Source organism: Tubulanus polymorphus, chromosome 2 (genome assembly GCF_964204645.1).
Source record: "Tubulanus polymorphus chromosome 2, tnTubPoly1.2, whole genome shotgun sequence".
NCBI lineage: Eukaryota > Metazoa > Nemertea > Palaeonemertea > Tubulaniformes > Tubulanidae > Tubulanus > Tubulanus polymorphus.
The window spans coordinates 9,965,419-9,993,123 of NC_134026.1; the positions used below are offsets into that span (position 1 = coordinate 9,965,419).

Here is a 27,705-nt window from a genome sequence, read left to right on the forward strand (position 1 = left end):
GTCACCCCTAGAATCTATGCTGTGGACAACAAACATTCACTGTTTACAGGAAATATTTATCTACATACTTGCAGACTTAGCCTGGTGAAGTTCAGTTTTCAGCTTGATATTCTGGTGTTGTAGTTCAGCGTTTTTCGTTCTCTCGGCCTCTAATTGTAGTTGCATATCTCTCCATTGAACCGGTCGACCAGATGTCATCGCCTGCGCCGCCGATTTCGACGGTTTCGCTGGTGTTCCAAATATATTCTGCAATAAAGGACCATGGGTCCAGTATGGTCAACTGAGTACATTTTAGTTTTGAACACAAAAATCGATTTGTTCATGGATTTGCAATGACGTATAAACAACTGATAAAGATGAAATGATCGTAGACTGTGTAGTAAGCATGTTCAACTTAGATGATATACATGGTAATGGGTTTCCCTTTGAGTAACAATTACATGGTAGAACAGTTCTTGATAATGATGTCACTGGGAAAGCCCTTTTAGAGGGATTTTCAAGCGATGCCCTTCTGAAGGACTTTCCCTGTGATGTCAGGTCAAGCATCCATTAGTAGATTGGGGAAAAAAAGTTTTGCACATTTTCTCCCAGCACTTCCAAATGGCTTAGAGCTAATGGACAAAATTTGCCATATCAATTCCCATACCTATTTCCCTCCTAATGACAAAATATCAGTTGTGTATATCCATTGGTTACAATTTGTGCCACCAAGAGCTAACAGAAAGTTACTCTCAGAACCATTCTATAAGGATCAACACAGTTGATCCTGAAAAATTCAGAAGTTAATTTACGATTCGGGTTGACATCGTTGTGTAAGCATTACATGTATATCCCAGAACCAGAAACAAAGTTTCCACGATGTACGGGGATGATCATGTTCAACGCCAAAATCATGCCTTGCCGCGCGCTATCCGGGTGACGAAGAATATCTTTTTTCCCGCCACTACCGTATTTGACCTGGTCTTTACAAACGACGCAGTAAGCCACGCCAGCTAAGTCTATCTTACGAATGTAGTTCGATAAGTAGTCCCCGTTACTGTCCTTACACTCTAGCCAGTGCCAGTTAAATTCATTTTTTTATACCGCTGTCAATTGCCTTTATATCGGCCGACTCCCGACTGAGAATCTTTCTGTGCGTGCTCATTTTGCAGACCGTCCCTCAAAAAGAAAGTTACAAAGCTGCGTGCCTCAGGACATAGCACGCGCGTGGTAATAATTAAGATGATATTTATTAAATATCATCTTAATTATTACCACGTGCATCTTCACATTGTTGGCCGTCAGCAGGACGATGTACAACGGCGCGTAAAGATAATTGACTTTTAATTGGAAATGGCGTCACAACAGTGGCGCTCCGCCTACGCACGCACAGATACCACAACAAGCACACATATATACATTGTAGCAGAACGTCCTCGGAAACAGAGACCAAGATAAAATAACACAGAAGCGACGACGAGTACAAGCAAACGAACGCTTTTACGGTCCGTGCCATTACTGGTCGCCGCGAGGAATTCTCACCAAATTTCCGGAATTGACATCAGCGATCCTAAATTTCTGGAATTCCGGATATTTCCGGAAAACTAGCATCTCTGTTACATGACTTATAACATCTTTTGATATTTCTTTCTGGATATACTGTACACAGGGATGAAAACAGAGGCGTTTAAAAAACGTGGAAAAATTTGAAATAAAAGTATTTGAGGCTAACTACTGCTGGTCACAGCGGAGCTAAAAAGATTTCAGAGATCGTAGCACCGGTTTTATGAGACGCTTTTACAGTCTGTTCTTTAAGTATGCTACGATCTAACTATCAACTTTTCCCCAGGACCCTAACCCCCCTCTTATCATTTTCTTAATGGATCTACATCAATCTCAAGAATGATAAAAAGGGACTCCCAGCCGCGGAAATCTGCACAAGATTTTAATATCCATGTACATCAGTTGCAACTAAATAAAACATTGAAGGCTACTGCCTGACCATTCTTTTACGGCTCAACATCTTCTAAAACTTGTCTACATTTACAGAGTTCTAACTATGCACCAGTAACGCATTGTACAATTTTTACAGTGCGAGTGTTAAGGGCACGGCTAATCAATACAGACACGTACCTTCTTTTTCTTAGTATTCTCAGTTTTTGCTTGCAGAAAGTCGATTAATTTTGATTGCTGGTTGATCGTACTATCGTACTTGAATTTTTCATGATCATGGTTTACCTGTGATAAAGAACAGATTTCGAAATGTTTCTAGCTGTCGTTTCAAAGTTCCTGAATTACTCTAGAATGAATTCACTAACACATGACCAGGCAAGTAACATCGCCCTTTTTTCACATGCCTATGTATGGCCACGAATGGTTTACCAACTAGGTTTTAGCTAGTGTCAGATTTCAGCTCAGAATTGTGGAACTGACTGAAGTTACATAGATTAAGTATCATAGATCATAGATTTACCTGCAAACCTTCAACATAGTTTTCTAATTCCAGCTTATCAGTATTCAGATTATCATACTTGTCCATAGCTTCCTCTAAGTTTTGACTTAAAGCAAAGTTGGATGCCTTTAAGTTTTTAACCTGGTTTGTCAACTTTGAAATCTACAAATTTTCAAAGAAAATGATGAAGTGCGAGCCAGCTCTGTGATGATTGAGTTTCATCTAACATACATTCATTAGTAAGCTAAACGAGACAGTGGTGTGCTAGTGGGGTCCCTAGGTCGCCCTGAATCCCCGAGGTTAATCACCAAAAATAAGCATCTAATAATCGCCTTACTTAAAACATCGAAGCATGCATGCATGCATCACATGAAAAATATATATCCTAACCTCAAGCTTGCATTTTTACTTTATTTATCATCCCATAATCGGATGACTTTTGATTTTAGATTCTTATCCATAGGCGACGTCATAGGCCCTAATAGTGGTACTAATTCAACAATGATTTACCTCATCTTGCAGAGCAACATTTTCATCGGCATAACAATCCAATGATCTTTCAGCTGATTTCATGTTCAGTTCCAACATTGATCGTGCTTTATCAACTTCATCTAACTACATTACAAAAATATAGTCTAAAAGTGAGTATAATAGTCATCACTAAGACCAGAACAAAACGCTTTATATGTAATTCAAGTACTTTGTTTTAAACAAAAAATTCTGTAAATTCAATCTTTCATATCTGCTTCCGACTTCAAAACCCTGTTTCAATCTTGGCAGGAGTTACAGGTTTGCAAGGGATACACTCAATAAATAAGATGAATTATCACTCAAGGCGGTCAAAGCCTCTGGTATCCACTGACTGCAATAGCTCTGCCTTACTCGGTAGCACAGGGCCTATAAATATTCCACTAAGTATAATGAATATGAGTTGAGAATTGGAAAAATAAGAAGCAAGTTTTTCAAAATAAATTCTAACAAAAATTCATGAACTTGAGTGGTCAACCAAGTAGAGCAGTACCAAGAAAGAAGTCTACCGTAGATAGCATCACTGATGATATCAATGTTTCTTTATCCTAAAATACGTTGCTTTCACACTAAATGATAACAGTGCTCCAGTAAAGAAGAGGTTAAGCTTTATATCAGGGTTACTAATTTCACAGTTACAGTACACACCTGAGAATTCAAGCTTTGCGCTAGAGTTGCTTGCTCTGTTAATTGCTGCTTCGTATTATCGAATCGAGATTGAAGGTTGTCCCGTTGGATGGTTAAGCTTTTCAGCTGGTTTTCAGCACCTTCCCTGAATTTACAGAAAAAATAAGCAATACAAATTTTTTTTGGATTTTTTGAATATATTTCCCCATTTTTTATCAATGCTGAATTCGAAATTATGTATTACTTGCAATGGAGTACTGGCAATACTCTATCTCAATTAAAATGAATCGCACCAATAAAAACTCTACCAAGGACTAATCGTAATCTTGTACCAGTATAACCATTTGGTGGTTTGATAATGTTTGGATCCGGGGGCCAAAAAATCTAGTCCAAAGTTGATCGATAATGAATCAATTTTACTAGTGTAAAGCTTAGTCACACTGGGCCAGGTGGTGTGCCAGTATTATGTTGCGGTCTTGATTTTATTCTTAGTGACTGAATTTGATCCAATTTTGAAAACTTCTTGATTCTTAAATCCTATGGAAATCTAACAAAGTTTAAAAATTTCATTTCTATTGAAAATGGTGGGTTCATACCTGGCTTGCCTTTCTGACGTGTATTTGCGATGAAGTACGTCAATTTGTCCTTCCAATTCTTCAACTGCTTTTTCATAAGTATGCCTAGATTTAATAGCACATTCAATTTTATCATTTTCCTACTTTTCATCTTATTGGATATAAAACCCTAATTCTGGTAAACACAAACTTACATACATGGTTGCGAAAATCATTAAAAAAAAAAAAAAACAGTAAAATCGGCATAAAATTGAAAAAGATAATCAGTTAAAGTAGACAGATCCATAAAATAGTACGAAAGCTTGATAAACTAGGGGTCCAGGGACACCATGCCCACTTGGAAAGGGTTTAAAATGCTCAACAATCTAACTAATTCAATATTCAACGCCACCTGGTGACCATATACAAAAACCAATGACCTTGAGATTCACCACAATTATAGACAATGTCATGAGCTACAATTTTGCAATTGATTATGGTAACAAAATCTGCCTAGGTACTAACATAATAAGGAAATACTAACTTATTCTACTATTCAACGCCCCCTGGTGACCATACAGAATAATTAATGACCTTGAGACTCACCACAATTATAGACCATGTCACAAGCTACAATTTTGCAATTGATTGTGGTAACAAAAATGCTTAGGTACGAATATGATATCAAAATACAAAATTGTATTATTCAACACCCCCTGGTGGCCATATACAAAAACTAATGACCTTGAAACTCACCACAATCATAGAACATGTTATGAGCTAAAACTTTGCAATTGATTGTGGTAACAAAATATGCTTAGATATCAATATAATGTGGAAAAAACTTTTTCCACCTACGATTGAGTACTGATGACACCGATTGCATGATAATTGGCTGATCAAAAATTCCTATCTCAGGTATTAAAGGTCCCTATCCATAGAATAGCCTCCACAAATTTCAATGAAAATTGGCAAACCAGTAGGAAGCTACAGGACTCAGAATTCAGGCATTGACATTTTTGGGCACAAAAAAGGTCTTAAGACGGCCATCTTGTGTGCGATCGACCCAATTTTTCTTGTGCTGATGGACCCTTGGGGGATACAAATACATACTAAAGATCAAGATAATTGATCATATCATCTTCAAAATTTTCCGCGAAAACTTGAAAAATGTGTACAAAGTGCAGATTTTGGCAAACAACAATGGCTGCCAGTCGGCCATCTTGAATCTGACAGGGCCAGTTTTTGGGCTGAAGATGTGTCTAGGGTAGATACATGTGTAACCCAAATATCAAGACATTACATTGAAGTGTCTTTAAAACATTCCAAAATATCTGGATTCCATCTACAGATGAATGGACGGACGGGCGGATGGACGAAAAAGTGAACGCAATAGCCCCACTGCGACTCAAGTCCCAAGTGGGCTAAAATCACAATAGTTCTCCACTGTAAATAATAATAGCAAAATTCCTTAGGAAAAATGTGTGATCAAGACAAAATGGTTAATTTGCAATTAAACTTTCAATGAAACTTAAGTTCCATTACAATGCGCTACAGTATGATGTTCTGTTAAGTGAAGCTCATCATTTGTAATTGCTAAATAATCAGCACGCCACATACTTGTTTGTGTTCCAGAAACCTTCTTTTTCTTCATACTGTTTATTCTTGCACTGTAATTCAGTTACCTGAGACTCATTGTCAATTTTAAATCGCTGCAATTCACGTAGTTTCTGTAAAGACAGAATTTTGAAAAGATTAAAAAAACAATTGTTATTTCATGACCAACGCGAGGTGGCGCTATGTACATGTGTATAGTGTAACTCGCTCTGGGAAATATGGTAAAAAAACAGTAAAATAATATGATTTCAACGACGTGATTTGGCAGCTTTTTCCCTTGATGCGACTCCGCCAAGTAAAGTCAAACAGTCGTGTCGATACGATTTAGAGATAGTGTGAAATTCGTAAATCCAAAAAATCGTGAGTACCAACGAGAGAGGGAAATTCAAAATGGTGCGGACTTCACAGCCCAACGATAACGACGAAAAATGGTAAGAACGTTTCACCCGGCGTGCAGCCAAGATCGACTAGCTGTTGTGAACTCGAAGAAAGTGATCAGATGATCCAGTGTACTGTGTGTAAGTTATGGATACATTATATTTGTTCCAGACTGCCAAAATATCAACTTTTTAACCTTGTGTCTACACAAAGGAAATATCAATGTGCCGCCTGTACGGAGATACCATCTGCATTTGCTAACATCATAGTACATTCTACGCCACGCTCTTGTACTGTGTCTCAGACGACCCCAGATCAGGCCTCTCCGGGAAATAGTGATAGTGATTCTGTCTCGCCGAAGACTAGTTTCTCCACAATTAGCACCCAGACCGACATTAATATCGATAGTCTGACTGATTGCATCCTGAAATCCAACTCAGTGTTACAATCCACCGTGCGGGATATTGAGCAAAAACTCCTCGATAAGCTTACGCATGTAGGACTTGAAAACAAGAAGTTGAAACTCGAGCTAGCCAATAAGGAAATTGCTGAACTGAAAACGGGCCTCTCGAAGCTGAAATCCGACAGTCGCTCGGAACGTATGAACAACCCCTGCACCAAATGTGACAAACTGCAGATGACCATCACGGAGATGACAGTTGAGCATACCAGCCAACATGGGAAGCACGCAGCTGAAATCTCGAAGTTGCAAGATGAAGTACTTTCTCGAACTCCTTCAGAACAAAAAGCTCAGTGATGAAGTCTTCCTTGAACTTGTCACTTCCAAAAATTCGAACAAATCATACGTCCAAGAGATTAACTCGTTACGTCGTCAAATTGGGTGCATTGAGGAGACCTGTGCGGCCTATGAGAGTGACTTACGTAAGTAAAGACAAACAATCTCTGAGCTCAGTGATGAGTGCCTGTCGCTTAAGTCGCACTGCGCAGCCTCTGCTGACTCATCCCCATTTGAACCCGTGCCGACTCAGCGAAAACGTAAGGTGACTTCAACTCACGACAGCCGTGAACAACCTCAGTCCCGTAAACTGGCCGATGTTTTGATCCTCAGGAATTCTCACACTCGAAACTTGCAGAAAAAATGTTCCGTTTTAAGAAATGTGATATTGTCTCTTTGCGCGATAAGACTATTAAAGGTGCTAAGGATTACATTGCTAAGAATAAGTGCCAAGCTATAGTGATCGTTTTACATGCCGCTGATAACAGCCTGGATTCACAGAGTGCAATTTCGTGTGTAAATGAAATGTCCGACCCTATCGATACCTGTAAACAGGCAGCTCCGGATGCAGATATCTGTGTATCTATGCCGTTACCCAGAGACTCGACAACCTACATGGATAAATGCGCAACGTTCTTGGAGTCCGTGAAGAATTTCAGTAACGCGCCTCATATCATCTCGCATTCGTTGTCGCGTGACATGTTTAGTGACGATCGCGTCCATATGTCCGAATATGGTATCGCAGCTTTCGTAAGGGGGCTAAAAACCGTGTTGAACCCTCTACTTGGTTTCGAACCCGTGAACTACTCTGGCAGACCCAAATCTCGGCCTGACCGCAGGCAAACCTCCGATACTCGAGAAAGGCGAAACGCGCTGCACACAAGGACAACGAGAGATCGCTCAGTGACGAAAAGGCACAAAAGTCACATTTCCGAAACAAGCGACCAAACGCGCAAAACTCTGAAATACATCACACTTTGAAGCTTCTTTCGTCGTTTCTACTACAACAGCAACAGAAACGCTAATCGTACTAGTCTGAAACTTGCTTAAAAGCAGCTCGTGCGTGTACATATATGTAGTGCATGCGTGTTCATGTATGTGTGTGTACCGTAAAAACCGGCGTATAAGTCTACGCGGCGTATAAGTCGTGGTCGATTTTTAGACCTAGATTTCATGATTTTAACGTATATCCGGCTTATAAGTCGAGTCCCTTCTCTTAGAAGAATAATTACTTGTATCATATTGAATAGTTTGTTTTGAGAACGATGTGCGCCTTCACGCACGCCGCCGCGCGTCAGCCTGATTGCTGCAGTGCGTTAATCAATAGACTGTTACACACACTCTCAGGTATAATACACTACCATACAGTGATACAGTAGTGTGAGTCACACGCTATATATAGCCTAATGTATTAAGCGCTGCTATGAGCGCGCATATATGAATACATCGTTTTAAATGAAGCTGTGTCAAAATGAAAGCAGTTTTTTTTCATTAAATAAATTTATTTATCATGAATAATTATCCAAACTGTTATAGCAGTGAGAAGATGAACACTGTCTTTTTTGTCTGGTAGAATCAATATTTCTTATGACCTGAAAATACTTAGTAGAAAACTGTACTCGGCATATAAGTCGAGGTCAATAATTAAGTGGTAAAATCAAGGGTTGAAAACTCGACTTATACGCCGGTTTTTACGGTATGTGTATGTATATATATATATATATATATATATATATATATATATATATATATATATATATATATATATATATATATATATATATATATATGTATTTGCATATGAATGTGTAGGTTATATGCATTTGTGTGTGTATGTACGTGTATGTGTGCATGTATATGTGTGTGTACGTGTATGTATATGTACGTATATGTATGGTGTGTGTGTATATATGTACATGTATTTATATGTACATGCATGGCGTTTTCACATTCTGTAGTAAAGAAATTTTTATTGTAGGCATCCCAGTATAGTGATGTACCTACCTTTCCTTCCCTATTTTTAATTATATCTAATTTTAGACGGTATGTGCTTAAAAAAACAAAAAACTGCTCAACTGTTTACCGTATTAACCCACATGACATTTTATATCTTTTTCTTCCATTGATGTGTAATAATGTATCAATATCTTGCTGGAACATCGATGGCATGTTTAGACGAATCGGTGGTCAGCATACCTGTAAACTGGAAGACCCTGTTTTTATCAATACTGTTAAAAACCTAGACATAATTGGCTTAGTAGAGACTCACTGTAGTCCAAATGATACTTTCGCAAGTCTACTCGGTTTTATAACCATTTCTAAATGTCGTAAAAAAGCTATAAATGCTACACGATTCCATGGTGGAATATCGGTATGTATCAAAAAGAATATTCGTCAGGGCATCAAAAGAATCAAATAGTACCGAAATCTTCTGGGTTAAATTACTAAAGGATTTCTTTCAACTTGATAACGATTTATATGTTTCTTTCGTCTATGTTAGTAACTCTGCATTTGGCAAAAAGAATGAGAATGTCTTTGACTTGCTTGAGAATGACATTGCCAAGTATTCCAAACTTGGAAACTGTATGGTATATGGTGATTTCAATGCGCGTACAGGTATACAGCCTGATTTTTGTCTAGATGATGCTTCCCCACTAAGCACATCTCTTCCCAATTATATATCAGATAATTGCGTTCCCAGACAGAATCGCGATTTACGTCAAGTTGATTAACGTGGGCTACAACTACTGTCGCTATGTAAAGCTACCGGGCTTCGGATTTTAAATGGTCGCACTCTCGGTAATCATCCTGGACATTTTATGTGCTACAGCCACGTGGGGTCTCCTAGCGTTATTGACTATGTACTTTGTCCTTTTGGCATGGTTAATGACATAGACTTACTATTTGTACATTCCCCAACAGATATGTCGATTCACTGTTTGGTTACAACTGTAATTAAAACTGGTCTCTTTCATAAAACTGAAGCTAGATGCCATCACCCTTTGAATCCACTACCTAAATATATTTGGAGGGAAGGTGACTGTGAAAAGTATCGATTTGCACTTCACAGCCCCACGCTCATCTCTAATCTGTCAGATATAGTTACTGACAACAAAGATGAAGCTGAAACTATTAATGATATCACAAATTTGCTTATTACCACTGCTGATATTGCTAAGATAAAATGTACACCTCGTACCTCCAAACGTACCAAGAATCCACAACTCAAAACTCGGAGCAAGAAATGGTTCGACTCAGATAGTGCAACCCTCAGAAAAGACCTCAGGGAAATTGGTAATAAACTTCATAAAAATCCATTTAACCTTACCTTGCTGGCTGATTTTAAAAGAAACGCAAACTCTATAAGAAATTTTTATATAAGAAGAGACAAGTTTTCAAGTCAAATATCCTAGAACAGATGGAGAATCTATGTAACCGTAACCCTAAAAGTTTCTGGTCGTTGTTCAATGAACTGAAAAACTTAAACAGCTGTAAGACCACTTGTAATATAACCGCCACCCAATGGGTTGAACATTTCACCTCATTAGTCAACAGTTCTGTGTCAAGCTTACATAAGGTACCTGATGAAGAAATCGAAAACTTTATTTCTAAAAACAGATGCAAAATTTTCTGTGAAACTAATTTCTCTATAACTGAATCGGAGATCTCGCAGAGTATTTGCAAACTTAAGAGTGGTAAAGCTAGTGGCACTGACCTTGTATTAAATGAAATGCTGAAAGCTGGAAACTACATTCTTTTGCCAGCACTTAAGAAAGCGTTCAGTAAAATCCTTTATAGCCGAAAATTCCCTGCTGCTTGGGGATGCAATACTTTAACCCCTTTACATAAAAAAGGTGATGCCTCAAACCCTGAATAATTATAGGGGTATAGCAGTTGAGAGCAATATTGCTAAACTTTTTTGTACTATATTGTATAACAGATTATCAGTGTTTGTAGAAAAAAACAACCTTATCCCAAACTGTCAGATTGGTTTCAAGAAAGGTGCTCGTACTTCAGATCATATACTTACTCTAAAAACAATAATTGATAAATATGTTAACAAACTTTGCAGAACTAATGTATATTGTTGTTTCGTTGATTTCAAGTCAGTATTTGACTCTATCCCTAGGAGAGCTTTAATTTTTAAGCTCCTCAATATGGGTATCGACGGGAATATGTTATCAGTTATGTACTCGGAGGTGAAATATGCTGTAAAACTACAGGAAGGTATAACCTCTGGCTTCTCCTCGAAAGTAGGATTAAAACAAGGTTGTGTGTTAAGTCCGTTACTCTTCAACCTTTTTATATCAGATTTACCCAAAATTTTTAACGATAGCTGTCAACCTGTTATGTTGTACAATAACCCCATCAGCTGTCTTCTTTATGCAGACGATGTAGTTATTATATCAAAATCCAAAGTAAGTTTACAAAACGCACTAGATAACCTTGGAACTTACAGTGGAAAATGGCGACTAACAGTTAATCTTTCAAAAACAAAAGTGATCATTTTTTCATATGCATAGACGTAAGATAGACAATCACGTCTTCAAATATGAAAATACACCGATCGAAGTAGTCGACAATTACTGCTACCTTGGAATAATTTTCACTGCCAAGGGTAATTTTAAGAAGGCGTGTGATCACCTAACTGACCAAGCCCGTAAGGCACTTTTTAAGATTAAAACTTTTGACCTGAGAGATAATGTTGCCACGGCTTTGAAACTGTTCAATATCTCTGTGGTACCAATTCTAACGTACTGCTGTGAAGTTTGGGGTCCCTTCTACACTGAGAAGGTCAATAATACAAATTTTATGTCTATTTGCAATACTTTACCAGCCGAGAAAATTAATGTAAACTTTTGTAAATATTTGTTAGGTGTGCATAAGAATGCTACCAACGCAGCAATTATGGGTGAGCTCGGGCAATACCCTATTCTCATCCCTGTCATCATATATCTTAGCTCAAAATTTTGGTTTCGAGTGTGTTCGTCTGACATCAATTCCCTGGTTAGGAAGTCGTATTTGGACTGCCTTTCCTCTATACATTTATCACCTAACTGTTATAACTGGGGATTAGCAATGAAGAAATTGATGTTGAATTTTGGCTTCAGTGAAACCTGGGAGAATCAATTAATTTTTGTAAAACCGCTCGTGAACTCAAATTATACACCCAGGCTTTATATAAATATAATTAGACGTCCTTTGTGTGCTCCAATGATCTCGGTAGGGAGAAATCTAAATTAAGAACGTACAAACGTTTCAAATATAATTTCTCCCTCGAAAGGTATCTTTTATATATCAAAAATTTTTATAAACGCAAGGTTCTTGCTAGGTTACGAACAAGCGCGCACCAACTAAGAATAGAGGCTGACCGATATAAAAAGCCTTTTGTTCCTGCTAAGGACAGAATTTGTAGGTTATGTGATTCGGCCCAAATTGAGGATGAGCAACATTTCATCCTCCAATGTCAACTATATGACACCGAAAGGAAAAACTTTTTGAATTTTGCTCCGATTAATTATGCCCATCGACAATTTTTCCGAGGATGAACTTTTTATTCTCCTGATGTCCTATGGTAACGACTTTGAGATCTGTAACCTTTTTTGTAACTATATACAACAAATAACAGACAAAAGAAACGGGTTTTTTGTTAGATATGCCTGGGAGGTGGGAGTGAACCCTCTACTTGGTTTTTCACTCCCACCTCCCTGGTAGTATACATATGCTTCTTCCAGTTTTCTCATGACGGAGCCCCGGAGTGTGTCCTCTAAATCATGCTTGTTCCGCAAATGTGTCATCCTGTCTATTTAAATTGTAATTTTGTACTCTGTAAAATTAATTGTCATTTTTCTCCTTTATTGCATTATATACTTGTATGTTTTACTGTAAAACTTTTAAGTTGTAATAAAGTATTGAATTGAAATTGAATTTCATAAGATTTCATAATAAAATATGATTGCACGACAGCGATAAGGGGTTCTCTACCTCACGCATCCTTCACAAAATTGTAATTGTTGGGAAGCTTAGAAATTACTGCAATTTGGATCTGATCCTAGCAGGGGATAGTAAGTTGAATGATGCCCGAATGCCAAATATCATTGTACGATCCTCCAGAAATATATACCTGGTACAAATATGACTAACTTTTCATCTATGGCATTAGCTTTAAGGCAGTTTTCATTGATAATATGAAGCAAATAGGTGATATTTTAATTTAAATACACAAGAAAATGAGGAAGACCGAGTAACTACTAGCAAAACTCTATGATCCTTGCTCGCCAGGAGTGGACATCGTTCCACATTATCGTTACTGTACCTCTTCAAGTAGTTCACATTTCCTCTGTTTCTGTTGTAACTGAGACTGCAGTAATTTCATGTTGCCCTGCAGTGTTTTAGCTTCCTCACCATTCCGTGTCGCTTCAGCTGTTTGCATTTTCAAATCGCTCTTCAATTTCGTGCATTGGTCCTGGTATTTGCGCAGGTCCGATTCAATGCGAACGTTTATCTGACACAAGAATTGATACCAATTAAAAATTTTCATCATTACAAATATCGATCTCATTAACAGTATCAAATCTTCTTATGCCAAATTAGGGTTGTAGTCATGTATCAATACATCCTTGCCACTGGAAATATGTTTGTAGAAGCAATCTGAAGATTTTTCACGCATTTTCATTCAGCAAGAAGTTTTGCACTTTTCATCCTTACTGCATCAGGGCGATCTCAGGATGGTATCCAGGATGATGCTAGACAGTATTTTTCCCCAAATAGTAGGGGCAATAGATTGTAGAAAGAGCACTATTAGTTTGCCAGACAAGGCACATGCTGAAGGCTTAATACACGAACAAGATAAGGAGTCCTCTTGAAAATCTAAGTCATACATTTATTTGATGCAATATGACAGCATTTTGCTTTAAGGATTGTATTGAAATTGCTTGTCGAGTTCAGCATTCTATGATTTTTGAAAGGCTTTAAAAAACCTAGACCACATTATGCTATACACCAGATACAGTCTGGGATCACCACTGTGCGTTTCACTGCTATCAAAATATGAGTAAATGGTTTGACTTACTGCACTGCTTGCACTGAGTGAATCATATTTGATTTCGATCTCGCGTTTTTCTTGCTGAAAGAGAAAACTTATCAATCAAATGCAATGGAGGAAATAACGAGCAGTTAGCCACAAACTTGCTGAGGATTGAACCTGGGTTTGGTCGGTCTACACTGGCATAAATTCCGAGCTCAAAAATGACTCATTTTTGTATTAGATTTACTAGTTTTTCAGTTTTGACCCACTTAAATCTTGAAAATCACAACAATCAGGCATGTCATGCTTCATTTTTGCAACTGATTGTAGCCACAAAATATGGAGGCATAGGTAACAATATACATATAGAAATACCATATTATATTCCAGCCACTACTCAATGCCTCTACAACATATACAGAAACAAATGCCCTTGTAACTCATTACAATCATGAATAATTTAAGAGCTACAACTTCAGTCAGCCATTTTGAACCTGATTGGATTGATTATTGAGGTGCACATGTGTCAAGGGTACATTAATACTTCCAAAAATAACTTGATTCCTTCTAGAGACTAACAGACAGATCCATGGATGAAAAGTAGCCCTCGGAGCAACACCAGCATTGGGCTAAAAATGGCACAGTCAAATTCAAGTTGCATAATTAAAATCATAAGTGTTGATGACTTAATCAAAATGAGTGGCACTTGGTAAACACAAATTGGGACTAACAATTGAGATAAATTAAGTGATGTGATAACTATACATCTGAAGAGCGTACCTCAAGATGAGACAGTTTGATTTCAATTTGTCTCGAAGAGGTTGCTAGTTCTGACTCCAAAAGCGTGATTTTCTTTCTGTATTCATTTTCGCGTTGATCAATGTCGGCAGTTGAAGCTGTCATTTCGCTGAGTGTTAAATTTGCTTTGTTCAGATTGTCCTTTAGCTGGGACACAACTTCCTCGTGAGCACATTCCATCTATTATGAATATAAGAAGTACTGGATTGACAACTAAGTGAATATCTCATGCATGACTACGGAAATTTCCAGGGACAAAATAAAGAAGAAATATTCAGAAAAGAGAAAAAAAAACTCCAGCAGCCTAATCCCACTATAGCAATTCTAATTGCACGATGAGGACACAGTAATCAAATGTGCTAGTCAAAGGTTCTACTAGTGGCAAGGCACAATCCGTAGAGACATCAAAAATTGAGGCTTAAACAATTCTTGTAACGTCATGATTTGGTTAATGAATTTTTTTTCAATAAGCAAATAAGACAAGATCAAATTTAAAAAAAAAAAACAGGTAAACAGTCAATTACTTTTGAGTGACTCGATTCCAGTTCAGATATTTTAGCCTTATTTTCTTCCAGTTCATCTTTGGTTTTTGTAAGAACTTCTTGCAGGCGTGTAAGTCTTGACTCAACGATCAATTTTTCTTGTTTAATCATCGACAATTCCTCCTCCAATTTTCTAAATAACCAGAAAATCATTCACATTGCATTAGATAAGCGATTGAGTGCAAATTCATTTCGACTGCTCAGGCTGAAATGTGAGTTTCTTAATGTAGATCAGTAATTAGAAATGAACTACATGTACTTATCTACTTACCACCTTAACAAGACAACTGTGGAACTAAACCTAGACTTTTTCCAAATACAGTACATGTATTAAGAATGTTGTACATATATCATATCATTATTTACAATCAAGGAAGGCCATTGGCCTATTTACAGACACCCTCTTAATTTTGATAATTAGTCTTTTGTGAAGAGGGTACTTATTGTACCTCTCGTTGATTATTGTTCTTTATAAGGGTGATACCATAAACATTCCTATTTTACGTCTCTTTTACATCTTTTTGTCTTTAAGTTTCCACAAAATTTGTTTTTCTCTTGTTGACAAAATATCAATACTTTCTACTAACCTGCTTTCTTGCACAGCATTGTCATTGCTCTGTTGGGTAGCTACAGCATCCTGAAGGGAGGTTATTCTCTTTTCATTAACCTTATTCGTGCACTCAAGATCGCTCACTTTCTGTAACATTTCGAAATCGATTGTTTGTGACAAATTCAGTTGAATATGTGTTATTATATAAACTAGTAAGGAAGTTCTATGGGGGCAACTTGCTCTTGCAGTGCCCTCAACCATTCCTATTGCCAATCCAAATGGCTCCTAAAATTCCTTATGCACCTAAGTATGTCAATACTGACAGTTGCGTAGTATGTGCAGTAATTCTGTTAAGTAATATGTACCATTAAAGAAGATCAAACTCCCTTGATTCCAGTTACTTGAATATATGTATCTCCAAAATGAGAGGTACTAAATCCACAACGAAGCAAAAAGACAAATTAGACGAGTTCTATGTAGAAGGGCTGTGCAGGCCAGTGGTGAGAGCATTTGTCTCTAGGATGCACGGTTATGGATCTGTTAAAATTGTGCATAGTATTGTCGTGAACCGTCCCTGGGCATGACACAAAATTTTCATACATAGGAATTTAAAACTCTGATGTATCATCACACCTAAATGAAATGTATATACCGGTAATTTAATTATGCCTGAGAGGGATCTTTCAAAAGAAGACATAGTTGGCAAGTGCTTTTAAGCCATCTAGAGTTCTGTATTTAAATCCTGGCGGTATCCAAAGTTTACTTTATTGGAGCTTCTTCTCTGGCCTCTTTTGGGAAAAGAACCTCAAACCCACTAATCATGCCTTGAGTGGCGGCGCACTAGAGGTTTTGGGTGGATGAAAGAAGGGACATTGAACCCAAATTCAAATATTTCATACAGCATTATAAAAAATTTCCAAACATATGTACCACCACAACTTACCGATTCGAGGTCGCAAATTTTCTTGGCTTTTTTATCTTTATCCTGACGTAGAATAGTAAGTTGATTCTCTAATTCACTTGTATCTTTCTTTTTGCTTAAGGATTTGATTTCCAGATCCTAAATGAGTAATACTTCTAAAATACCAGTAGTGCATAAATATAATCTAACATGACCAGATATATTCTTAAACCAATAGAGCTTATGAAAATCCACCTTATGACTAACAACAACTCAACTTTTAGGTTCAGCAATTGAAATATTATCATATGTACAAGCCTTTACAAAGATATAAGATTGACTTTGCCACCACCATGCTGTATGTTCCTAAGAACAAATTCAAGGTGGCCACCAGCTAAATGGGACAGAGGATAATTTTCAAAAAGGGTAAGCCACTAAGATGTCAACTAACACACCAAGTTTCTAGAAAATCAATTAATATTATAGGCCTTCATGCCGGCTGTATTTTGCTGGGAAATTGAGAATATAGGAAGTGCATAATCACCATTTTCGACCTATTCCAACTCGACCACCTTATTTTCAGAAAATATTTAATGATTTGTATAACGCTAATAAGCCTAAGAGGTGATGGCACACAGTGTACACAAACTAAAGTAAGGCTGCCCCTCCACAAAGTGACTGGGGAAGCAGTTTTGTAACTCATCGAGGATGTGATGGTCACAATTACAATGTTTTGAATTGATGTATTCAATAGTGATGCTTACTCGTAGTTTCTCTTGTAACTGTAATTCTTTCTGATTGAAAACACGTTCTTGTTTGCGTAGAGCCATATCTTTTCTTCGTAGTTCCTCCTCCATCAACTGAAACAAATGGTTCAATACAATATGTACTACCCTAAATGGATTCTCAATAAGATGAATACAAGAAGGCTGCACAACTCAAAATAGTTTCATAACCTAGTATGTACCACATCCTCAATCGCTATACAATGGGCAATCTGATTGGCACTTAAATTTAGTCTAATCAAATGAAGTTAGGTCTATTCAAGCAGGGTTTTGTACCTGGCAGTCCAGATAGCAATCAAGTTTGAATGCCTGCAGCGGAAGGATGCAAGAATTCAAACCTGAGAAGCACTAGTGAAGGAGTACTATTTGTGATTAATTACTGGTTGACATTTTTAATCCACAACTGTGAATGTGAACTGACATATTTGGATCTTGTGAAATTTACATACCACCATTTTATCAACTAATTGATTGATTTTCTTGCTTTGAGCATGCATCTTATCAGCCACACGAGTTTCAATTCCTTCAATTTTCTTCAACTCAATCAACTGCGTCTCTAATGAACGACGTTTTGCCTGCATAATAAACATGAATAACCAGCATGTTACACTGTCCTTATGCGGCTAAATGGACTCTGGCTAAACTTAGTGAAAGCCCAATATATACATGGCCATAAATACAAGTTCACGTAGATGGCTCAGGAATTCAGACCAATATGGCCACAGGTCAGCCATATTGGAAGCATTCTCTATGACGTTCATTATATGTATACCTCCTGAACTACACCACAGGGTATAATAATGTTACAGGATTGTCTAGAATGAAATAAAGCGTCAAGTCACAATAATATCAAGAGCTTAATGCAGATGTGATGATTGTGCTATAATTGACTTATAGCTGGTTTAGGCCAGATACATTAATGAACATAATCGAACCAGAGCCTGTACCAAGATGTGAGCTCATAATGATAACACTATCTACTCACTTCACTATCTTGCAGTTTCTTATGAAGGGAACCGTCATTCTTTTCAGTCTGGCTCAAATTCAGCAATTCATCTTCTAATTTCTCAAGTTTTGAATTTGCCTCGTTCAGTTTCTCTTCTAAACTGGCTTTATCGCCAATCATCTACAATGCACCATAGTATTGGGTTATGAGCCCATGTACAATAATACATGCTGGAGTACATATTCACGCATTCAAATGACCTTTTTTGAACAAAGAAGGTCACAAGACAGCCATCTTGTTTTCGATGGACACAATTCTTTATGCGATGCTAGGCCCTGGGAAGGGATGCATATACAAACCAAACCTCAAGTAATTTAATCAAAGCATCTTCAAAATTTCCTATGAAAACCTAAACAAGAGGACCATAAGGTCCATATGGTCGAAGACAGTGTTTAAAATTGACTAAATAGTAGTGAGTGGATGCATGAGGAGATGTCTTATCATTGAAAACGAATTCACGTTTCCAGGGTTTCCGTGAGGCTGTTTTTTTTACTGTAAAAGGGACATTTTCCCCCAGCTAAAAGAATCCTGAAAAATTCTTTGAGGAATTTTGAAAATAAATTGATTATTTGTTCTTGAAACACATTATAGTGTTCATATTTTAGTTCGTTTTAGTTCTGTTTCAATACATGTACTACTAAAATGCGTGGCTGACGATGTAGTGTAATAGTAATAGAGCTAAGCCATAACTACCTTCCCGACAAAGCATAGTTTAATCGCCCAGACAGATCCTTCCCACCCGATTTTCCATAATGGTATAGTCCACACGTAAGCCAATGAAACTGTGTTCTCTCTGTGTGTGATGCTTCGATGAATGAACGAAGTTCCTGTGACAGGCACTACTATTAAATGGTAGTTTTAATTACAGCAAAGACCACATGATTACATAAAGGCTGGCTTATGTCGACAAGCCACGCGACACCTACCGGCGCAACTGAGAGCAACCGCGATCGCAGCCCAGTTTATGTCGACTGCGCTCCGATTCCCAGCAACTGAGGCCGACTAGCGGGATACGAGATCTGCCCAGTTGCTTCCTTTTATGTCGGTTACGATTACTGGCAACTGCAACGGCTCAGATGGTCACGTGATAAGCATTTTGAGAATTATTTTGAATTATTCGGAAATATATTTCTATCAGAAAAGCTATTTCTTAAAGATCTTTATCTTGCTGATTCTGTTCTGAATACAATGTGCTAGCGACATCATATAAAGATGGCCGCTCACACCATAATTCGACCAATTTCGTTTCTAGATCTTCGGTGCAGTCATCTGCCGTGTTGAAGGTTTGAATTACATTTTGAACTACTTGAATTTGAAAGTTTATGACTAGTTACGAATGATGCTAACTACCGGTCATAATTTGTACTATGTATATGCGGTCTCCTATTGGCTGGAAACCCTGCGCTCAGTTCTGTCGCGTCGCAGATGAGCTTATGTCAGTTGCGATTGAAAGCAACTGTCCGCCTACTGTAGGCCGGAGTAGAACATGGGCAACTAGCCGGATACGGCTTGCGACGACTCGGTAGGCGAACCGATAGAGCAGCAACTGGCGGCCTCTTGTAGGCCGCTAATCGGCGATAAACCCAGTTGCGTCAGTAGGCGTCGCGTTGCTTGTCATAAGCCAGCCTTAAGAATGTACTCAAACGGCTATAAAAATGGTCAAAACTTCCCCCTTTGGGCTTCACAGAAACCCTGCGTTTCTCATTATATCTTTTTTTCTACTATGCCTGCCGAACAATATATTTTTCGTCAATCTGAGTTGGCCTGTGCTTATACGATCAGCAGGATGCAGTCGCTTATCTCGCTATGTGTATACAGCACTGCTGTCTCTAGCCTACTACATGTGCTAACACGGGGTATTCCCAAGAGTACAACATCTTTGCATTACTGGTAATTTTCATGAAGAAAATCCCTCACTTGCAGTGGTTCGAAGAAAAATCCGGGTCAGCGACCAAAAAACATATAATATTTATATAATTAGATTGTTCGAATTAATAAATTTCTTTTTTTTTTAAATTCCTATAATTTGTAGATAGTGGGTTTAATCTTAAAAGGGTAATAATTATTAAAAACAGAGCTGCCAACCTCAGAAAGATGTTGTCAGTACAATTTTTTGAGTTTGTCAGTATTTTCTTGAGGTTGTCAGTATTTTTCCAAGAATAACGCGACACAAAAAAAGCTGATGTTTTTATGATCATCAAAGATTCTAGAGTTTTTGGTTCTAATGATAGAGGTTCTTATTCTAAATCTAATTGCTTTATTAATTGATAGCCCCTTATTACAGTTCATGAAGGTCTTATTTTACTCGTAATTTAAAGCTTTTATTATCCTTGAATTAAATCATAAGACGCGCGCCAGAGCTCTCCCCGTGCGTCTCAGTAGTGTTACAATACAGCGCATGTATTAATAGCTATATAGGTTAGTCAGTGGTGTACCAGAACACCGTTTCAAGATGGCGGCTATGAAGAGGGCGCCATGGGACAATACAGTGAGAACAGAACATTAACACCGCATACAACACGGGCCGAAAGCATCCGTAGCATCAGTGGTATCGGGGTATCAGTAGTATCACCGGTCTCGGAGAGGATCGGTCAGTATCACTGGTAACCCGATACCACTGATACCAGTGATACTGCACGATCCTTCAGGAGACCGGTGATACTGCTGCTAACCCGATACCACTGTTACCAGTGATACTGCCCGATCCTCTCCGGGACCGGTGATACTACTGCTACCCCGATACCACTGTTACCAGTGATACTGTCCGATCCTTTTGGAGACTGGTGATACTACTGCTACGTACCCCGATACCACTGATACCAGTGATACTACCCGATCCTCTCCGCGACCAGTGATAGTACTGACACCCCGATACCACTGATACCAGCGATACTACGGATGCTTTCGGCCCGTGTTACTTGTCGTAATGTTCTGTTCTCATTGTATTGTCCCATGGCGCCCTCTACATAGCCGCCATGTTGAAACGGTGTTCTGGTACACCACCGAAAACCGCTATATATGTTCTCTATTGATCACTGCTGCTACTACAGCAGGGAAGTGTGTCTGTGTGTGAGACTATAGTATTACGAAAGCATTGAATGCTGCGCTGGCTGCGTACCAACAGGTGTTGAAAGATGAAACAATACTGACCGGAATAATGACAGTTGATAAGATGAATAGCTGATAGTGTTCCACTACTAATTGTAGGCCCACTATTGACTATTGAGTCAATTATTTTATCAACTTTCAGAATTCTATTCAAGACCGTACTAAATAGAGAGCGACCGTAACACCGTACACAATAGGCCACGGCCGTATGAAAATACCCGTATGAAAATACGGAGAAACCGTATGGGTTGGCAGCTCTGTAAAAAGGGTCATCCACGAGTGGCAAGAAGCCATTAAGCGGGGGTCTGGAGGCCCTCTCCCAGGAAAACTTAGAAAAATAACACTCCTGCAGATGCAATTTCCAACCAAAGAAAAATATTTTGTACATCCTCAGGTGGTACCAAATTTTTGACGGGAAAGAATTTTGGGGCAAACTGAAAATGTAGAGGGTAGCACGTGCCCCTCATAAGAACAATGTAAATACCTGGTTGATTTTATGTTTAAACTCCAGTTCCCTTTGATCAAAATCTTCCAGTTGTTTATTCATCTGTTCTTCAATTTCTCCACAAGCACGGCGACATTTTTCTTGTTCCTGAATGAAAAACAAGCCATTCTTCCTTTCAAATGATACAAACAATTCCTATTCAAAGCTTAATGCACACATCGCCTGAAAAGTAGTATGTAAGAGAGGAAATGAATATGTCGGCCACTTGGTTTTAGAAACAACACCTATGGATTCATAATGGTTTCATTAACACAGGGGTAAATTTAAATTCTAATCACTTGAATTATAGTAAGTCACGGAACAAGCCTGTTAGATGAGTGCATGATGGTCGGTCAAAAATTTTTTGTTTCATCAATTCTTGCATGTTTTTTGGAATTAAATACATTGTATTGCTAACACCTTTAATGTTTCTTGTTGTCACTTACCACCAAAACCACATGTAAATTACTGGGCAAACGAAATTTGTCATCTTTTTCAGTTTCCAGGGTGAACTCAACTGGTAATTCAGCTTCGTTAAAATACATATCCGTACTTCTATACCATAGTTTATTTCACTGTACCTTATTCAGTAGTTGCTGCAATTCAGTTACTTTGCTCCCAAGAACCGAGTGACTGGTTTCGTTTTGTCTGTTCTCTGTTCCCAGTCGAGCCACTTTCTTTCGCTGTATATCAAGTTCGTTTTCAAGCGCTGCAATTGTTACTTTATATTGATTCATCTCGGTCCTAGAACCGAAAGGAGTATTGACTGATAAACTAGAAACGAAGGCAGCATGGAGGTACCATTCTTAGACCATGCCAAAATTGAATAAACCCATACTAGAGAAATGGTAAGCTGTGACCACTATGATTTGGATATTCAGTGCCAGTCACTCTTATTCGATACACATGAAAACCCAAACATGGCTTAGCAAAATCATTTATTGAAGATAATCAAACTGACGATACTATTACTTTCTTGTTACTTAATTTCAACCACCTATGAACTTTTGATGAAAATTTTTCTTTTTCAAATTGACAAAATTGATTTAATCTTTAATTCATATTGACATATAGAACAAGAAGCCTGTCGGCTTATATAGCTCCGCTGTCTTTGTTGTGGCTTGGAGCATAGACTATCACATCAGTATCTATTTGAAACTAGATGTTCAGGGACATTATAGCCACTTGGAGAAGGGCCACAATACCAATAATCATACTAACATACTCTAAACTGACAAACTGTTGGAACTGAAGTCATAAGTGGAACAAACTGTAGTCCCCAAGTATAGGCACCAAGTGAAATTTATCAAAAATCTATGCAATTGCTTCGATATAGAATGATGTACATAAAGGAGGAAGCTAGTGAGTGGAGAAAGCAGCTTTTAATAAATCAATATGCACAAGTTTTGGGAGATTACTTCCAAAAAGTTAAACAAGAAACAACAATTATTTATGTTTTACAAATTAAGTCAGTTTATCTATACTTTTGTAGGCACTCCCCAATAGATCATTAGTATGAAGTTTGGTTGAAATCTACTGAAAACTGGAGTAGAAGTAGCAATTTAAGTGAAAATCTAAAAATAGCCCTAATTTGCATAATTTATGCAAAATCAAAAGTATGGCTCTATACTTTTGTAGGCACTCCCCCATACATCATTCGTACCAAGTTTGGTTGATATCTACTGAAAACTGAAGTAGAAGTAGCGATTTAAGTGAAAATCTAAAAATAGCCCTAATTTGCATAATTTATGCAAAATCAAAAATATGGCTCTGTACTTTTGTAGGCACTCCCCCATAGATCATTCATACCAAGTTTCATCAAGATCCCATCAGAACTGTAGGACTAGTAGGGATATAAAGAAAAAGTTGACGCCGGACACCGAACACCGAACACCGGACGGACGGACGGACGGACGGACGACGACGAACCCCCTAACCCATCAGCTGCTCCGCTGACCTTCGGTCACAGCGGAGCTAAAAAGTTGACGCCGGACACCGAACACCGGACGGACGGACGGACGGACGACGACGAACCCCCTAACCCATCAGCTCCGCTGACCTTCGGTCACAGCGGAGCTAAAAAGTACTTGACTGCATCATTTGCAAACAATAACCTATTCGTAAATCAAAATTCATACAGATTTATACATGTTCTTTATATATTGACAAAATGGCTTGAAAAATCTCTAAGCAATGTCTAATACTTTACCTCTTCAAGTCTTCCCTAAGTTTTTCTGCTATTTCAGCTTGCTCTTCAATGTCTTTCAGAAGCTTTTCGGCATCTCTGTCCATGTCAGCACGGGCTTTCTTTTCCAGTTCAAGATTACGTTTCAAGCTCTATACACAAATAACAACATTAAATACTGCAACCAATATTTCAATGGCCCTTTTTAATTGACTTTTGCGGTCTTCATATACTTGATTTTTGATGAGAAGGTACTTAAAATTGATGACCACTTTTTCTTGATCAAGTTCCAAGTTCCAAGGGCCTAATTCAATACATACGCTAATTTCAGTCATGTAATTAACAACATCCTTTTCAAGGTCATCTCTTTCCGCTGTGACACTCGCGAGTTTATTTTCCTTTTCGTTCAAACGACGTTTCACGTTTTCAAAGTCCGATTTCATGGTCGTCTCCTTATTCTCGAGGTGGTGATATTTTTCGCGGATCGACTGCAACTCATTCGTACGGCATGTCAACTTGCGTTCCAGATTGTTTTTGGCTTTTGGTGAGCAAGTTTCGGATAGCAGCAGCGACGAACGACTGAAATGGACAAAATCGGAAAATTAGCCAAGTCATTACATTCATGAAAATAACTGGTAATATTTTTAACTGACAGTCGGTTAAATAGTGTTGAAGTGTTATCTTATCACATGTGACACATGTTACTGGAGTACAAATGCCGGAAGCGTGATTATTTGAACACTGTGCCAGCAAACTGCTATCGCAGTGATCTAACTATCCATAGATAATCATAGTGCTTATAGATAAGAGTTATCTAATCATCTCCATTTCAAGATCAAAAACGAAATCTGATATACAAAACCAGCCCCAGAGATATTGAAAGTCCTTACAATAATATTGTTATTAAAAAGTCATCGCCTTGAGCAGTTTTACAATGAGACTAGTACCGAGTGAGGATTTTCTGGATTTTACTCAAATAACTAACCTTTCGCTAGGTCGGTTACTCATTAGCATTTTCGTAAATGTGAAACCAATGAAGGGCAAATCTCGACCGGAAAACTCGCGATTGTTGGACAACATGTCTAATCTAACCTCTGGTTTCTGGACCTCAAATTCATCGAAGTTTGAAGTGTCGTATTGACTAGTAACAGTCGGTATAAACGGCGGAGTTTCTAAGCGAAAATGAAAAAATATTTGAAGTCAATCAAGTAAAAACAAATTTTTCTATGATATTAGGGGATAAGGGGATACCAGAACTACCAACCTTTTCAGTGATAGGGTCAAAATTTACATTGGGTAGGTCATGGACTATTTACCCGCAAAGGACAAATATCAGTGGAATACAAGTGGGAGAGGTCATGGATTTTTGTACAAATGCGTACCCAGTGAAGGAAGGGGTTTGTTTAGATGCAGATACACGTTATGGGCTGGGGTCTTCCATCATGGTGATCTTGTTTGTGATCTCTTGAGATTTCCCACCCAGACCACAGTAGCGATCAGATGATCGTACCAGATCACTTTTACATTGGTTAGGCTGTATCCAGCATAGTTTGATGGTATTGGAAGGGGGGATGGAAATTTGCTTGTCCGCAAACAATTTGTGGTGGGGATCCTAAATTGGCAATTTTATCCATATGCAATCTAAGAATGGCCCCTTACGAGGGACTGATTGCTAGCCCACAGGCTGTACTTAAATGGGGAGGTAATAGGTTTGCACAGTACAATAACGATAATGTTGAAGAAAAAGGTTAATTTACCATGTCTTATTGTCGCAAAGTTTATCTCGGAGAAGAACTGATGCTTGCAGATGGCCTCATAATCCATGCGCTCATACTTTCCCGTAAGCAAACCTTTTATGAACGATTGAGCTTCATTTGAAACGCGGACGCTTTCCTTCTTCGGAAATACAAGACATTTCTGATATGAAAAAAACAACACAGTGTCCTCATATGAAAATCAGCGAATTTCTTTGTTTAAAACTTAATTAATCTAAGTCACGGCTGAGTTGTCGCTTTGTGGCACGATCAATTAAATATCAATCTATAAGGTCTCATCCACAACTTAGTATTCCCGATAGTCGGTCATGTGTGATAGATGGGGCAGTCATATTGATTTGATAGAATCTGTTCGATTGAAATGATGAACTGTCTAAATGGATGCGTCGTTGAATCAGTCAGTTAAATGAACTCGTCAGGCTACTCTGGCAGCTGAGGATATCTCAAACAGTCTTCGTAGCCTCCAGGCCAATCTGAAATTCAGGCCGTTTGAAAGGCAAATTCCAGGCCACTTTGATTGAAATAAAAAAATTCAAGTATTTCATATGATTGACACAAAGAAATATTGGTGGGGAAGTATTACACTTCAAATTCCAGGATCTTCCTTGCTAGAAATAAGAAATTTATATTTCCGGCTTTTTCAGATTGCTATGAACCCTTTCAACTACTGTCAGTACTGATATACTTAAAATCAAATGTCAAATATGGATTGAGTCCATTTCTAGAATAAATCTATCTTCACAAACTTCATACCTTAAGCCTTCAGTGAACAGCGTAGAAGAGAGGGAGAGGGGGAAATTTACAAGAGCCGGAGGCTTTCCCTACCTTATATTTCATTATATTACTGTATGTAGCAACCATCGAGCCTTCATCATCGGTGAACGGAGCCGTGCCGTACAACATCTCGTAGGTCATAATTCCCAGCGACCACCAGTCGACTTCCACACCATATGCATCCGATGACGTACTATTCATAGCCGTAAGCAGTTCTGGCGAAATATAATCCGGTGTTCCAACGGGCATCTTCGAATGAACCTGATAAAAATAAATCGTTTATCGACCTGTTATCTCGCCCAATCAGAGAACGCCATGCGTCAATTACCGAATTTTCCGGCCAATAAGCCGATTTTCTAGCCTCAGATTTTTACCCAAAATATCGTGATCGGCTTATTGGGCGGATACGATCTGACATAAAAAATCACTTCCCGATCTATGCCACTCTAATGCTCTCAATGATCGTCAAAATCAAGAAAAGTGGTCGATATTTATTTGAGGTCATTATTTACTACCAATTATAATCTATTTTGAACTATTTTATTTTTACTTTGATTGTTCCATCACCGCACAGCGGCAATGGTATACATTTATATAACGCACGAGTTCATCGTACTACCACGTGTCAGTTCATACATTAGTATATATGCAAATCAGCAGTGAGCCGCGTACTGCGTGTATGGCTGTGTGTATAGTAATCAGCTGAGTGAGTCTATATATAGCACAGTCACTCGGCGATGATAGTATACACAGCACTCTCACACATCGGCGGGCGCTACTGTCAGCCTCTTAAATCGTCAATTAAGACGAACAAATTGACAAATCAGTGAATTAAAATCTCTGATGAAGGGCCTCGGCTTATTGGGCGAAGCTTTATGAAATCCATGTATTTTAGGCTA

General features: G+C 38.2%; 1 protein-coding gene across 1 annotated transcript in view; it reads right to left on the bottom strand.

The window, feature by feature from the left end:
- The window catches only part of LOC141900824 (citron rho-interacting kinase-like), a 55,175-nt gene that overhangs the window by 18,082 nt on the left and 9,388 nt on the right, over nt 1–27,705 (bottom strand). Inside the window, exons 7-29 of the mRNA XM_074787873.1 lie at nt 26,858–27,067; nt 26,015–26,174; nt 25,243–25,429; nt 24,578–24,836; nt 24,282–24,409; nt 22,654–22,816; nt 22,073–22,180; nt 18,460–18,600; nt 17,924–18,049; nt 17,454–17,549; nt 16,732–16,848; nt 15,826–15,935; nt 15,221–15,371; nt 14,679–14,876; nt 13,944–13,997; nt 13,188–13,376; nt 5,761–5,870; nt 4,183–4,266; nt 3,608–3,731; nt 2,942–3,046; nt 2,453–2,593; nt 2,113–2,217; nt 69–246 (exon numbers count right to left, since the gene is read on the bottom strand). Of these exons, the coding sequence (XP_074643974.1) occupies nt 69–246; nt 2,113–2,217; nt 2,453–2,593; nt 2,942–3,046; nt 3,608–3,731; nt 4,183–4,266; nt 5,761–5,870; nt 13,188–13,376; nt 13,944–13,997; nt 14,679–14,876; nt 15,221–15,371; nt 15,826–15,935; nt 16,732–16,848; nt 17,454–17,549; nt 17,924–18,049; nt 18,460–18,600; nt 22,073–22,180; nt 22,654–22,816; nt 24,282–24,409; nt 24,578–24,836; nt 25,243–25,429; nt 26,015–26,174; nt 26,858–27,067 (3,244 nt within the window). The remainder of the gene's footprint in view (nt 1–68; nt 247–2,112; nt 2,218–2,452; nt 2,594–2,941; nt 3,047–3,607; nt 3,732–4,182; nt 4,267–5,760; nt 5,871–13,187; nt 13,377–13,943; nt 13,998–14,678; nt 14,877–15,220; nt 15,372–15,825; nt 15,936–16,731; nt 16,849–17,453; nt 17,550–17,923; nt 18,050–18,459; nt 18,601–22,072; nt 22,181–22,653; nt 22,817–24,281; nt 24,410–24,577; nt 24,837–25,242; nt 25,430–26,014; nt 26,175–26,857; nt 27,068–27,705) is intronic.